Source organism: Scleropages formosus, chromosome 20 (genome assembly GCF_900964775.1).
Source record: "Scleropages formosus chromosome 20, fSclFor1.1, whole genome shotgun sequence".
NCBI lineage: Eukaryota > Metazoa > Chordata > Actinopteri > Osteoglossiformes > Osteoglossidae > Scleropages > Scleropages formosus.
Window position 1 is genome coordinate 22,595,091 of NC_041825.1, and position 16,531 is coordinate 22,611,621.

At 42.2% G+C, this 16,531-nt stretch overlaps 1 protein-coding gene across 2 annotated transcripts in view; it reads right to left on the reverse strand.

The window, feature by feature from the left end:
- Positions 1-1,114: 1,114 nt before the first annotated feature.
- Positions 1,115-16,531, reverse strand: part of grin2bb (glutamate receptor, ionotropic, N-methyl D-aspartate 2B, genome duplicate b) — a 57,123-nt gene continuing 41,706 nt past the window's right edge. For both annotated transcript variants that reach the window (XM_018761578.2, XM_018761579.2), the window contains exons 8-15: positions 15,910-16,081; positions 14,845-14,998; positions 14,494-14,619; positions 12,967-13,196; positions 12,637-12,797; positions 12,093-12,280; positions 7,470-7,708; positions 1,115-4,074 (exon numbers count right to left, since the gene is read on the reverse strand). In XM_018761578.2, the coding sequence (XP_018617094.1) occupies positions 1,591-4,074; positions 7,470-7,708; positions 12,093-12,280; positions 12,637-12,797; positions 12,967-13,196; positions 14,494-14,619; positions 14,845-14,998; positions 15,910-16,081 (3,754 nt within the window). In that variant the 3' untranslated portion in view covers positions 1,115-1,590. The remainder of the gene's footprint in view (positions 4,075-7,469; positions 7,709-12,092; positions 12,281-12,636; positions 12,798-12,966; positions 13,197-14,493; positions 14,620-14,844; positions 14,999-15,909; positions 16,082-16,531) is intronic.

Consider the following 16,531-nt stretch of genomic DNA (forward strand, 5'->3'; position numbering starts at 1 on the left):
ATCAAGTCAAATATATATTTCAACAACCAGAGAATGGTTTTCAGTTCAACATCTCAATCCACCATCAGCCCTTATGAGACATCTTTTGAGAAGTATGGTATTAAGCCTACTTCAGGCATATGATGCACACAGAAACAGGCTTAAGATAAACCCTATTCAATAACCTGTGTATTTAAATGAAGCTTGCATGACAGTGCATATTATTAGTTAGTGTGAGACTAGTGGGCTATACAGTGTTCTGTATATAAGGTCTTGAAAGAAACAGGTGTTGTGCTATGCTGTGTGGAACACTTTTTCACATTGTGATTAGTTTAAATTTACCAATGTCTTTACATTTATTACTACATATATCTGTGTATATGTAGTGAGGCCAATAAATAATAAAAGACAAATGCTTGAACTACAGTGTCCCATTTATACACAGTGTGCTTACTGCACTGCTCAGCAGTTCAAGGACATTTTTAGGAAAAACTCTGAGGTGTATTCCACACAATATGCTAAACCCTATTAAACTTGCCGAGACAAATCGTTTTATATAGTCTTTACGTCATTATCCAGTAATGCGCTAAGTTCAGCTCTGTGAGATGCAACTTTTGGAATCCGATTATACACACTCAACACCATTTCTTAAGCCCACTCCAATCAGCAAAACATACATTCTGACATTTTGTCAGCCAATAAGATTTGAGATATGTCTTTCAAAACACCATGAAACATCCCAAACAAGTATTGTTTCAGAACTGTGCAAATCATGCCTTTTACAAACTTTAACAACACTCCAAATGAGCAAATAAATAACCAAACATGGATAATAATAATAGTAGTAGTAGTAATAATAATAATAATAATAATAATGATAATAATAATAATAATAATCATAATAATAACAACGGGAAACCCAATTATGTTCAATTCTACAAACTACTCAGTTTCAACTGATTATAAGCTTCCTGTTATGTAGTGAGCTAGTAAAGATTTCTACAAATATTCAACAGCATAAAGTATTTTCATAAATATACAACCCAAAACTAAACATTGTTATTACAGTCAATTCCTATATTAACAATGCTATTTTATTAATAGCAATGCAGTGTATTTAATGTTTACCCTGTTGTTTAAATTAAGCATTTCTTTTTTGAGTCATGATTGTATTTCCACAGCGAACCAGGTTTAGGTGAAACAGTTTATTTTGTCGTTTTGCAGCAGTGGGAGAGAGGAAGAGTGAATGAGAGAGTTAAATGCAAAAAGTGCAGAGTAAAGGCATTTTTAGAATGTCCACAGTTATTTAGTCATGTCTGGTTTTTGTCTTTCTTTTAACTCTCTCTGTTCGCTGGGATATGTTCACAGGTAGCCCTTTCCATGTTGACGTATGTTGTAACTTTTCAACAGTTTCTAATTTTTACTGTCACAAATGGCACAGACTCATCTTGGCAGCCTTTCCGGTCTTTCAGTTGGTCTGCTCTCCCCTGGTTCCCTGGTTTATATTCTCTTCCTCTTTTCAGCAGATGCAAGGACTCTGTAGACGGCACTCGTCCATCCGTTCTTGCTGCGGTGCCTGCGTACCTCTTTCCACATGCGTACCTCCTTGTTTCAGACGTCAGACTCAATGCTAGACAGCTTCTCATACACATGCCCGTTGCTCGAGCTGTTGAAGGGCCTTTGCGTTGGCCCCAGTCCAAGTCCCTCCCTATTGTTTGGGCCTCCGTGGTGGTTTCCCAGTCCACTCCCAATTCCTCCCAGACTCAGCTCTTTAGGAAGCCGTGGAGCCACATTGGACATCACCCCAGTTGTGGCTGATGTAGGCAAGTAGGAAGTCACGCTCATCGAGCTTCTGAATTCATTTCGATTATTCTTCATGAGCTGCTGCTGCTGCTGCTGCTGTTGCTTTTTGATGTAGTATGATTTGGCACCATGTAACAGACACTGGTCATCACCAAAGGTTGGAATGAAAGGATTTTGGTTGACCTTATCTGGGTAAAGCGATTTGGACAAGGAGTATGTCCCAATCCCTCCTCCACTCCCACCTCCCCCCATCATCCCTCTCTCTCTGTCTCTGCTGTCCCTCTCCCCCATGGAACGACGATGAAGTCCCCCTTCTCCTCCACGGAACAAGCCAAAGGATGACCCTTCTTTTCCCCTGTCCCCTCCAAAAAACAACGGGTCTCTGTCTCGATCCCTGTCTCGCTCAGATCCCGCATGCCTCTCAAACATGTGGGCATATGGGCTGACTCCTTCCATGAATCTGTCTTTGTCTTTCAAGCTCACACTTCTTGGCTGTGGAAGCATGCCTCCCATCCCACCCCTCCCCATTCCCATGCCCATACCACCAATCCCACCTGCTTCTTCTTTCTGCAAGTCTACAAACGTATCGTATGAATGCTGCCTTCGCAATACTTTCCCTCCTAAGCCTGGTTTCCTTCGCTGAGCTTGTGTCTGGGTCTGAGCAGCCCCTGTACTACTCATTATTGCCCCCTTTCCACCCCCCAGTTGATCCAGAAGAGGGTTATTGTCCTCGCTGATGTCATACAGGTTACCAGTTTTCTTGCATGCCTCACACCGTAGACAGGCAGAACTGGGGCGTCCAGAAACGGAACTGTTCGCCCCACCTCCTCCACCCCCAGAGCAACTGCCTCCCCCTGCTGAATACACTCCACTACCACCACCATGCAAAGGCATTGGCTTGGACCCTCCGCCACACCCAGGGCAGTTTCGACATTCCCAGTCACCCCCCGTCAGCCCCCCACCTCCAATCCCAGTCACATTCTTTTCCCAGCAAGCCTGTGTTTGTTGCCCTGGAATGGCTGTGCTGGTTCCTGGCCCTACCCCACTTTTAACATCTGTCTTTTTGGCTTTGCCTTTGAGGAAATCATCCACTGCCACCAGACTGGTGCAGTTACCTCCTCCACCACCAACTCCACCACTGTTACCCCCAACTCCTCCACTCACTCGGCCCCCTCCACCTCCACCAGGCACATCCGTCAAATCTACATGCTCCCATTGTGGTACCCCCTCCTTGGGGCGAAACTGGTCCAAGTAGAAATCTCTCAAATTCTCTTTGTCACGAAATAAATATGAGTTTCCCCCAGGACCCCCTCCCCCTCTTTGGGAGTTTTGCTCCAGGGGCAACAGCGGAGGTGAGGTTGAGCGGTGCCCCTGGGAGCTATGGTAATGGTGGTGAGATGAATGATAGGCACGTCTCCGGTACCCCAGCTCGATCTCATCTAGCTCTCGCCTCGATTTTGCCGAAGCAGGCCTCTTCTTCAGGCTGTCACGGTACTGCTTCCGCCTCTTGGCATTTCCCTCCAGGTTCCCATAGGTGACAGTGTGGGTAGAAATGTCCGACACGTCTGATCGGATGTTGCCATCCTCACCTATTCCTCCCCCTCCCCCACAGTACCTGTCATGTCCCGCAATAAAGCCAGAGCTTGATGCCCCACCTTTGAAGGAAAACTTTCCATAGATATCAGACACACCTTGCTTGAACCCTTGGCCAGAGGACTGAGTGTGGCCTGCAATAAGGTCAAATTTACTATTGTTTCTGTGTGTCAGAGAGGCACGGGGTTGTGTGGTAAAAATTGGAGCAACCCCACCCCCTATGCTGTCGCAGTCATATAAACCTCCCTCTAGTGAACTTGCACTCCCTAGACTATGAGGTCTGTTGGGTGGAGGGCCAGTCAGTCCCAAACCTATTCCAGGCCCTGAGCCCGAGTGGTGGTGTAGGTAGTGGTCCTGATACAAATTACTGTCCTTCAAGTGCAGGTTCCCAAAAGTCCTCTCCACCTCACTAATGTAGTCACTGAACATGTTGTCCTCTGGCAGGTAAGGTGGCTTGCAGTCAGAATGGCCAGCCAGGCTACGGCGGTGTTCAGAGATGTCATATACACTGGACTCGCGACGGATGAAGTCCAGGGCACTGTGTGGTGAGCCATTGACCCCAGAGACAGAGGTCATATTCTTGGCGGTGCGAAGTAGCCTCAGGATGTTGGAGTGTGTGTTGTTCATGGTGGCTGAAGGGGAGTTGAGGGATGACTTGGTCTCTTCAATCTGCACTCCATGGATGCAGCTGTAGATACCCTGTTATAAACACAAATGACAGTTTACTTGGAGAGCAATGGAGATAGACTGTGCAGTACATTAAACACTGCTCTGACAAGCTAATTAACACAGTATATATTGTACTGACAGCATGGACTGGACCCAGTGGTGCTTCTGAAAAGCTTAGAGGGAATGGCTAGGAGAGGAGGAGACTAGGGCCAAATAAATTACTTCCGACAGAGAGATGCAGTAACCTTGCAGTTTTTACTGTCAGTCTGTTCATTCAACAGTATATCTTTGTAAATCCATGTACAAGTATATTACTATTGCAGCAGTAATGAATTAAGTTGGATTATAAAGTGAAGACTACTAGCATGTAAGCAGTTGTTCAGGAACAGAGGGATGGAGGCATGGAAAGATATAATGATTAATGTAAGGGTGCCCTAAACAATAAAAGTCCAATATGCATATTTTGCATATTCTGGGCTTGGAGTTAAGACCCTTTGCTGCATTCAGAGGTAAATTGCATGCTAAACAAACAGGGGTTCATTGTGCTGGAGTTTGCTGAATTCAGAATACATTTTTTTAAATTTGTCTCTTCCTGTGTAGGGGGCGTGGTGGTGCAGTGGGTTGAACCGGGTCCTGCTCTCCAGTGGGTCTGGGGTTCGAGTCCTGCTTGGGGTGCCTTGCGACAGACTGGTGTCCTGTTCTGGGTGTGTCCCCTCTGGCCTTGCGCCCTGTGTTGCCGGGTAGGCTCCGGTTCCCCGCCACCCCGTATGGGACAAGCGGTTCTGAAAATGTGTGTGTGTGTGTGTGTCTCTTCCTGTTAGCTCTATTTTTTTCTTGAGCATCTTAGCATAAGTATGTTACCTCTGCCTTCGATATATTTGCTTCTTTTTGGTTTGGCAGTAGGTTACTTGTGTTTATTGTCCATTGTGGGGTCTTTGCTTTAAAAATCTCTTTTCATATTCTATTTTTCTTGTCTGCTTATACTTGGTAAGATGTCCATTTTTCTTTCTCTGTTCTTCTGTGGTGTTGTCTTCCATCCTATGTGCAGTCAACCCATGGTGCTTAGAGGAACTGTTTCGGGTCAGGACTCAAATAGTTTCATTATGGTTGAGCACAGTTCTGGCCATTGGCATAGGATGTGTCGGGGGGACTCTGCCCTTAACTTTCCAAATGATATCATTTATCATCCACTTCTACAGATCTCTATTTTCCCTCCCATGCGCAAAGCTTTTTAAGATAAAAGTTGTACACTTGCTTTGGGCAATAGAAATGCATCATTTTAACCAAGGTCATTCCATGGGACAGATCTAAACAGTCTATGAAGTGAACATCTACTTCTCCACAATAGGTATTTCACAAAAAACACTTTCAGGATTTACATGGTTGGCAGAGAAAGGTATCAGGCATTTGTGCTGTTTCATTTTTCTTAACAGGTTTTAGGTGGTCAGTTTAGAGATTAATATGAAGGACAGAATTTGCATTACAGCAACACCTTTTCATAATTTATATATATAAACAAAAGTAGGAGGTGTGGGAAACACCACCCACCTTAACATCATGTGTTAGTAGGATGATAAGTCGAGATGTTACTGACATGTCTTGTACTGATGGGATGATTCATGCATTCCATCACTTGAGTTTAGCTTCACAGCATTAATTTTTTTTCCCCAACTGATTATGTTTTCATTTGATTTTCCACTGAATTATCACCGATCAGGTGCTTCAATGTATATGTTCTGTTCCACTAAAGCTAGCATGCATATACTGTATGGATGAATACATTTGTGTGTTTGTGTGTCTGTGTAGTGGCCAGTGAGAAAAACTGTTACCAAATTGTTAAAATACAGTTATTGATTAGTGTGACGTATAACTCCTTGTGACGTCATCATGTGTGGCAGGAGAAATGGGAATGTTGAGGCTGTCCAAGCCAACCAGCCTGCTGCTGTGAGTTCACTTCAGCCCAGGGGTAAATCAGCCATCTATAATTAAAGTCACTGTACAGCTGACCGCTGCATCAGTGACGAGGGGAGACGAGCCTAGCATGTGTCCCTGGGTCAGAAAAATCACTGCAGCGCACTAGCTAGCCCTTCCTGTAGCAACTTGCAGTGATGTCTTACACAAATATGTGCTGTCGATGGACCAGTGGGTCTCACATCTTTTGCAGGCATACTTCTCTCATCTCAACATTTATGCTAATTCATATTTGTGCTGCACAAACACTGCTTGCTCTTTACAGACTGGGCAATTAAGGTTTGCATTAATCTCTGAAAAAAAGATTTTATTTGAACAATCCACTGTAGAAGCAAAGCGAAATGGTTATGCCTAGTGTATCATGCAGTCTTCAACTTTTGCTCTTAAAATTTGAATGATCGATGCTGAGATGTTTCAGCATCCCTGTCTAAATTGTGAACATAAAAGCCATCTCGAAGCCACCTCAGTTTACTATATTGAAACAGAGGCATAACTCCCCCTCACTCATCTCCCTGAGAGCAGTTCTCATGATACAGAGGCCACAGTGCAAGACATGTTCACTGCATGGACTGAGGGCCTGTCAAGCACATACGATGTAGTGCCATGAAAACACTGGGATGCATTATCTGCCATGTAGACAAATGTAATGTTAAACTCACTGGGGCATCTCTATTTTTGGCTCTGTGCAGTGTCTATTAGTATGGGTTATTTCCAGTTTTAAAAAAAAATATTACAAAGCACATCAAAATATGCTATCCTTATATTTAGCACTGGTGTTTATATCTGTTACTGATATTGTATAGTCAATAGGTACAGTATTAGATTACTGCCACAGAAATATAAATCATTTATCATTTGTTTTCCCTTTGTCAGATTTAAATAATCATGATAGTGCATATCTCAAGGCTTTATTTTCAATAAAAGCAGCAAAAGTTTGCTTTCCCCTGAAGTTTATTTGAGAGAAATATTCCCAGCTATAACAAAGCCTAGAGCAGCTTTGTAAAGGTGAGTAATGACATTGGGGTTAATTTGCATACAAGATTCCGCTGCTGGGCTGAAACTCATGTATCATTTCCTGTCCCGGGAACTGCGCAACTGACAGTTGATGGTCACATTATTATCTGTGACAGCCGCTGTGTGAATCTTTAAACACATTTCCGTGACTTAATGTTCATGGGAAGATAATCAATTACCACTTATTCTTGGCCTAACGCGCCTTGCTCAAAGGTAATGAACCCCTAAAACCATGTTTAGCAACATGAAACACATTCAGTGGTGTTTTGGTATGTTTTATAGGCAATTGACTGCAAAGAAATAAAACAAATCTATTTTGAAGTACATGGGGCTTAATGACTGGAATCCCCAACTTTGTTTTTAAAAGCAGTTTCAAAACGTTGTTGCCACAGCAAAACAGAATGTGAAATGGTAACCATTTAGGTCTTCCCCACACTCACCCTGCTGATGGAGAAGGTGATGCCAGGCTTGCCAGAGCAGACTCCCATGAAGCAGAAGCGCAGCTGCCAGTAGAAGAGGTGCTCACAGATGAAGGTGACAAGTGAGAGTGCCATCGCTGCCCCCAGCATGTAGAAGACACCCGCCATGTTGTCAACATCCAGCTGGCTGCTCATCACCTCATTCTTCTCATTATGGCAAATGCCGGTTAACCACAATGCTTCTAGCTCCTCCATCTCACCTGATTTTGGATATGAAAGAGCCAGGGGTGAGGGAGATAAGGAAGGGGGGCCAAGAGGAGGGGTAGGTGAAGGGAAGAGAATGAAAAGACAGAAAAGTTAATAAAGGATAAAATACAGGGGTACAACTGAAAAGATGAGCAATTGTGGGTTTCAAGAAAGCATGACAATTAAGGAAGGTTGTGAAGAACAGCAGGACACAGGCATTTTTTTTTTTTACACTTGTGCACGTATGTACATGTCCATACAGTATGTGCCTGTAAAGTCTCCAAACGGTCATGTGTGTAACTTGTCATGTTCCATCACCCATAGTTACATTTGATAAAAGACACCTGATTTCTATTGTGTAAATATGCAAGTCGTACCTTATTTGCTTTTTGACAGGGCTTGCACCCCTTGCAGGTTGACTGTGGGTTAAGAATGCACATGGCATAAACCTCTCTCAAACACACACACACACACACACACATTGTCGGAAACCGCTTGTCCTGAGTGGGGTTGTGGTGACCTGGAACCTAACCCTGCAACACAAGGCGCAAGGCTGGAGGGGGAGGGGACACCCCCAGGACGGGATGCCTCATTTTATGAAAAAAGTCCCTTTTCTGGAGCGTGGAGAGTCAGTGACATGGGTTATTCTGAGGTTCCCTGAGATCAATATGAGTGACGTGGTAACAACTTCATACCGCTTATTCTTGGTCTGCCAATCTGTGCCAGGCTGTGTAACTAGGTTGCATGGGGCAGCTCTATATCTGCGTGTGTCAATATGACTTTGAAATTCTCTGATGGATCCCAGTTCAGGCAAGGATGACATTCAAGTTCAACCTACATTCAAAAACAGTTAAAAAATCAGAAACAATATGGCCACATTCTTAGTTGTGGAGCAGTTGAAAGAAGCTCTGTGAAGTTGGCTCCCCTACAAAAAGCACAAATGAAGAAAACCTTATGATTCGTTAGTGCTACATTTGTGCCATTTGTTTATTTCTTCATGTTTTCTGTTAAGTTGGCATTATTTCACAGGAAATTATATGTGTTGTGTACACAGGACTCTGGAAACATTGCAGTGAATTTGTACATATTTTGAGTTCTGTTGTTCATTAAAAAAAATGGAGGTAAACTGTACAGTGTTGGTTTTTTCACTTGTGTCCACCTGGGTGAATTAATACGGTTCACTAAGCAGCAGCAGTTTTTCTGTTGTATTTGACGACAACATGGACTGGTGCGTGAAGTGGGATAGGTAAAAGGCAGTAATGTCATACAGAGTGGAAGTCATAATACCCATATCATGAATATCGCCAGAAATAATGTCATATAATCACTAATACCTGAAATCTGAAATACTGCATGGATGTCATCTATAATATATTCCTTAATATTTAAAAAAGTAATAGAGGTACAACTGCGGTTTGAAGGGCACAAATGTAGCACTAATGAATGAGCCTGAATTCGAACGTCTAAAGCATTGTAAGGGGGCTGGTGAAATCACTTCCAGTGTAAACAACCTTCATTGTCTCCAAAAGTAAAAGAGGTACAACCACGGTTTAAATGGCACAGACTGGCACAAAGGTAGCACTAACAAATGAGCCCAAATTTGAGTTTCTGTGGCGTTGTGGGGGGTTCGAGTGAGGTCATGTGCCATGTAAACAACCTTTAATATCTCCAGAACCAAAGGAGGTAGAACCATGGTTTGAACGGCACAAATGTTGCACAAATGAATGAGCCTGAATTTGAGTTTCTGTGGCGTTATAGGCGGGCTGGAGTGATGTCACGTGCTATGTAAACAACATTTAATATCTCCAGAACCAAAGGAGATAGAACATTTGTTTGAATAGCACAAATCGGCACAAATGTAACACAAATGAATGAGCCTAAATTCGAGTTTCTGCTGCATTGTTGGGGAGCTAGAGTGACATCACTTCCAAAAAAAATAAATGTTAATATCTCAAAAACTGCAACGGCACAAATTCAAATTTTTACAGCACAAACGTAGCACTAACGAATCATACGGTCTTCTTCATTTGTGTTGTTTGTAGGGGGGACAACTTCATAGAGCTGTTGTAAGAACCAGGACCATTTTGCATCCCATGTTACATGATGCATGGTACAAGTGGTCAATTAATAAAAGTTAATTTTCTTTTAGGAAACCACTAGAATAAAGCTGCAATAAAGGAAAAATTCTCTGTATATATCCATTTACATCATATATATGATCCAGGCCTCCTCCAAACTATCATCTATAAAACCTCCTTCCTTCTAATCACCATACTTCCACCCTTCAAGTACTGGGGCTTTATCTGTTCTATTACCCTGCGCTCTTCTCTCTCCCTCTCTCACTCTGTCTGTTCAGCCTCTCCTGTCCACTCTACTTTCCACAACGCACCTGTCAACAGAATGCCGACATTTTCCTGATCTTGGCACTTAGTGACATCAGTTACAGTATTCCAGCATACCCTTGGAGCCTCATTTGTCCTATCACTCCTGCAAGTCTTCTAGTATCCTGCACAGCTGGCTGTATGCCCATTCCTCACTTCATTTCATCATTTTACTCTTTTGATTTCATATCAAAAATTGGGAGGAAATTGGGAATCATTCCAGGTAACTTGCTTGAAATACCCCTTAAAATCTATGCTAATATACAATTTAACTATAAACTATGTTGTGGCAGGTCTGGCCCAGTCAGAGGTAGAAACCATGTCCTTGAGACCCACAGCTGGTAACTACTATATTTAGGGTGCAAAGCTAAAAACCATATAAGCTAATCAAACTGTTGGTAGCACTGACGTCATTGTGGTAATGGAATCGTTTATTTGCAGTCTCCAAAGTAATATACTGAGCACTTGTGTCTAGTAATTTGCAGTGTGTCATACTTTGGAAGACCATTTGGCAAACAAATGTATAATATGATCTTGTATTAATGAATTCTTTCATTTGATAATGATGTGTAATAAGAGTCTGAACACTGACAAGAACAGGAAGTCACTGAACCTGTGAAAAGACTGGTTAATGAAAACCAGAGTAAGTTGAACAATGACCCAAAATAAATGTTTCTATGAGATACCATAACATACAAAAGAAAAAGTTAACTGAGATTGAAAGTTTTAATTTTACAAAAATAACTATAAAAATACCTTTTTTAAAATATAAGAAACTGAAATATAGACATTTTTAGATATTTTTATAATTGTAATTTATATCGATATTATTAGAAAAACAAGTAAAAAAATCCAAAAATTTAAAAATATCAGTATGTTGTTAGAATATGTTTTCCAGCTCTTTAATCTGCATATATCAAAGAAAACCTAATACAGCATGTTTTGTTGTGAATAACTGGTTTTATTGTTGTCCTGTTAAATTAATAATCGTCCCTCAGTCTCAATAGAAAAGGCAAAGTCTTAAGCTTTTAAATGAATTTTCATTCTTTCCATGTGAGTGAGTCCTTTGTTGAATTTCAAGGTATAAAATTTTAGTTCCATAATTATTTGGTTGTCTTGAATAGATATAAGTCATCAGCCAGACTCTAAATGGAATGAAACTAGTTTGCCTGGCAGCCTTTGTCCTATGATCAAAAATATGTGCTCTGTGCAAGTAGAGCTGATTGGCCATATATGCACTTGTGCTCAGAATAAAGGATACAGTAATTAATCTGCACTAAAGCAAAAAATAGAAAAAGTAGGAAATTAAGCTTGTTTCTCTTTCAGTTCTCTTTCGGTTCATTTTGCAAAAAAGTAGTGACACTTGCTGTGACCAGTACTTCTGATGAGTATCTTAAAGTCAGAACCTTTGTCACAGGCAAGACATTGTCACTTTATGATTGTTTTCAGTCGTAATGCTTCATAAGTCCAGCAGCACACAGCAATCAGTCTATCCCTTGACTATATTCTTGCACAGATTCTTTGACTATATTCCTTTTCACAGATATGCAATTCCTTGCCCAAAAAAAGTGTAAAGATGGGAATATTGCATGTACACACACAATGTACTGTAGTAAATTTATACCTCCAGAATTATTCTTAAGCACAACGTATATGTCCTTTTTATATTGAAAAAAGGGTCATCCTCAAACCCACTATCTGAGTGTTTGACAAATAATATCCAATTATTTCCGAAAGTTAGTGGTCCATGTCTGAGCAGATGTTTCATCCGGTTCCCTCCACATGGACTCCAAAGATTTAATAAAGGGAGCAGCAGTGCCAATTGGAAGGCCAAGCTCTACAAATACATGTATGGCTTTGCAATATATGGTCCCCATCCGCAGTCTCCACGTCCTCTCAGCACGTGTAGGTCACCTTGTCTACTCTAATCAGTGTCTGAAAGCAACACACCACTGCTAAGCCAGGAGTGCAAAGTCAAGTTGAAAGGTACAGGGAAATACATGTAATGAAACTATACCATCTCCGAAGAGCTGAAGTATAGCCAGGTCAACCTGTCTCTTCCAACCCGAATCCTTCTGTATGGCGATACCGTAGCCCGTTGAGGCAAAAACTTTGCCGCTGCCGATGGTCACCAGCTTGCAACCTTCATCCCGCCCTGCCATGTAGTTCAGCACAGCTGCATCATAGATGAAGGCATCAAGTTTGCTAGTTGGAGAGGAAACGGAGGGAAAATAACATTAGAGAGATCTGATGTTCCATCTGTGTAACAACTGCATTAATAATTTTCTCCGACATGCTTACAAAATAGTTTCATTCATCTCTCAGGCTGCTTAGACAAAACTATAGCTGTACGTAACAAATTTAGTGATGTTCGCTTTGGTATTTGAGTCAACAATGTGACACAAACATAGGTGCCAGCTTGTGTTCCCAAAAACATCTTGATTTTTAGCTGTAAAGACTGCAAAATATCTCAACATCTGAACATACGGCATCATCAAAGGTTAACAGGTCCCAGAACAGCCCTGTACCACTGCTTGCTCATCATCTCCTTGCAAACTCACCCAGACTTCAAGCTCTGCAGTGCCTCCTCCACATTCTTCTGGTGAAACTTCACCATGTAGCTGTGCATCTCCTTATAGTTGTTTCTGATGTTTCTTTCTGTGCTGCCATTGGGCACCGTACCGAAACGGAAAGGTGGAGAGAAGTCGTTTGGTCTCTGGAACTGAGAGTACAGTAGAAGGAACGGAATAAGCATCAGTCATAAGTGACAGAGTAAAATAGAGCACTACGAGGGGCAGAACTTCACACTTTTTCAGATAATTGAAAGTATCTTGCCTTTCCCATCACAGATGGTGTAACCCCCCAACCTGGGTCAACGAGGCATGGCATACCTTTTTATCGCTCAACCCAGAGACTTGGTCCACATACTCCTCCTGGATCATGAAGGCAGCCAGATTGGCAGTATAGCTGGCCAAGAAAATGACAGCGAAGAAGGCCCATACTGACACCATGATCTTACTGGTGGTGCCCTTGGGGTTTTGCACAGGCACGGAGTTGTTGAAAACCAGGCCCCAGAGCAGCCAGATGGCCTTGCCGATGGTGAAGGAGGGGCCACCAGGCTCTGGGTAGGGGGTTGGAGTCAGAGTTGAGAAATGGGAGGGAAGGGGAATGGAGGAGACGGTTGAGCACTATTGTGTTGTGTTTCTTGGTTGCTCAGTGTCATACAGGTGAGAATGAAAAATCTAAGACAAAAGCTTTACATTAGTTGGTGACAATAGTAAACTGTGACACAAAGACACAGAAAAGGCCATGAACTCAAAAGACTGCATATGAATTTTACTTGTACTGAAAACTGGCCATCATGCTTAAAGAAAAATCTGAAAGCAGTTCCATTAGGCAGGAGCACTAAATGTTGGGTTGAGCACTATTCATGCTGAGTGTAAATCAGAATGCAAGATAGAACTATGCTCATAAACTCGAAAGAACGTACAATGGAAGACAAACCGGATCAAGAGGTGAACTGAACTTTAAACAGAGACGTTCCAAAGTGCCTGCCCGACATCACTTACAATGTGTAGGCTGTAACCACAAACATACTTATTCTTGCCTAGGAGTATCCCATCAATATATTTATTTTACTGTAGCTAAACAAATCTATATCACTCTTTACTACAGTCCATATGCATTCTATGTACTCAGCTTTAAGTCCTTTGTTTTTACAAACACAACTCTAGGAGTTCATCTCTTGGCTAGCTGCCTGAAGAAGGCTGACCAGTTGAAAAAGGTATCACCTTCGAATATTTTTTCAGTATTTAATTTTCTGATAGCTATATTGCACTAAGGGGGGGTGCGGTGGCGCAGTGGGTTGGACCACGGTCCTTCTCTCCGGTGGGTCTGGGGTTCGAGTCCCACTTGGGGTGCCTTGAGACGGACTGGCGTCCCATCCCAGGTGTGTCCCCTCCCCCTCCGGCCTTACGCCCTGTGTTGCCGGGTTGGGCTCCGGTTCCCCGTGACCCCGTATGGGACAAGCGGTTCTGAAAATGTGTGTGTGTGTGTGTGTGTGTGTGTGTGTGTGTGTGTGTGTGTATATTGCACTAAATGGTCTGAAACATGCTTAAAACTGTTGAGCAAGCATGCCAAATTAAAAAAAAAAAAACAATAAACAATTAATTTAGATTGCAGAAATGGAGAATGTTGAAAAGGGTATGATTTAGGTTAGCTTGTCAGATGTTTCAGAGTTAACTTCACAAAGCTGTTGGGTGAACCTTCATTGATCCTCTTAAAACTCTAGTTATCCCTCCTGCCCTCTTGCTTTCAGACACACACAGTGCGTTTAGGGATTGTGAGAGTGCCTTTCAGACAATCGACATGGCGCGTGTGCCGAGTTGATGCTGTGCGGCCTCATCGTGAGCTCTCACCTCTCCCGTCTGCGAGACAGCGATTGTACCCCACTGGGCTGAAGTACTCAAACACAAAGACGGCCACCGCCGACACGATCAGGAGCATCACGAACATCATCACCCACACATCTGCGCTAAAGGGCTCTGGGGGGACAGACGGAGAGGGGGGGTGTCAGTAGAGGCACAGATACAGCACAGGCACAGATGTCCAATGCATCTTATTTACTGCGAATAGAGAGAGAAGCAGGCAAAAATCTGAGACAAACTGAAAAAATGGTTTGTGTGTATTTGTGTTTTCACATGTATATACGTGTATATGCGTGTACATGGGAGTGTATTTTTGTAGCTGCCTAAGAAGAGGACTCTCACCGAGGAAGGCAGAAGGAGAGACAGTGCCATTGCTGCGGGAGACCATGACACTAATGCCCGTCTCAATGAAGGGTACGGAAAAGTCGATGACCTCTGACCTCTCCTCGTTGATTGTGAGCGAGCCCACTGCCATATGGGCCTTTTTAATGACAACCTGAGTAAGAGGCAAAGAAAACAGGGTGGTGGGGAGGTCAGTCTCCAAGTGCAATTTTTAAATACTGACTGACTGAAAGGAACACAGTGCTGCAGATAGAGAACACTGGATAAACAAACTGGGTTACAACAGTAGGTCACAGTGGCTGGAAATAGACACCCTCCTCCTCCCGTCATGCTCTATCCTGCTCTCCTATCCCCGGCCCCCCATTTCTACAGGTATATTTAGCCATTAACACCTCAGCCCTACAGCATTGCTCAAAGTAGGACAAATTTGACTTGAGTGGAGAATGTTTGGGTGTTCTTCAGAGAGTGGGGATAGCAGTATAACAGGGAGCAGACCTGTTATCTGTGTGTGTACAGAGAGAACAGAAGTTCCTCTATTCTTTCTTTATCCATTGTCCCAGCTGCACCACATATTTGCAGAACTAATTTGTTTAATTTATTGTTTTTTTTTTTGTCACTGAATTAATTCCGCGGTTTTTTTACACATCACTCGGGCAAACGTATTACCATTTTTCCTTGATCCCATAATGAAACAGTAACACCATAAAAACATTATGATATTAATTCTGCAGTTTAATTTAATCATTAGGAACTGCAAAGTATATCACTTCATTTAGCCGCTTTCTTGTTTGACAGCGAAGCGAAACCGCGGTGATGTAAGTCATATTCATTTAAAATCAGTTTGAATCTTCATTCTCAGAATGAGCACATCCTGGGATGTGGTCAGTCCTCAGTATCTAAGTTATTGCCTTTAATCAAGCGGTTTTACTAATATTTTTTCGATTTTAGTATTTATAAATAAGTGCTCCTATTCAGCCAGTGAAAGTAGAGATGAATCACTGTAGAAGACAAAAAAAAATACTGAAGAAAAAGATACAAAAAAAAAAAACAGAAGAAATATCTCACCTCCCCGACCATGCCATTCCAGGTACCGTTCACCTTCTTTCCATGTTTTCCATTGGTGACAAGATAGAGGTCATAGGTGAACTTGACGGACTTGGCGATCTTCTTTAAGATATCAATACAGAATCCTTTGCAGCAGCGTTTAATGTACATGCTGGATTCCCCCGTCCCGTTGCTGCGAGAGAAGGAGGGGATCATGCAGGGACAGAGAGATGATGAGTTAAAATACAAAGATAACAGTGCAGATGACCAGCAAAGGCATTAAAGAAACAATAAAAGGTGTGGAAGGTCAAACATGATCATACAAGAAGGGCTAAAAAGAATAACTACTGTAAAAGGAGTAAAAGCAAGAAGAAAGTTAAAAGGAAACTCAAAAAGTGCAAAGAAAGAAAATGAGCAAGGAAAAGCAAGATCAAAAAGAGAAGAGACAAATAATATGGCCATCATGACGATTATGCAAAGCAGAGTACAACAGACAAGATATTTCAACTTGTAAATAAAAAAGGCATTTCAGCATTAAGCATTAACAAATTGTAAATTAAAATTTGTATGCCTCTTCTCCTCACAAAGTTACCCATAACATATCTTTTAAATATTAGTGCATGTTTAGCTAAACACTGTAGAA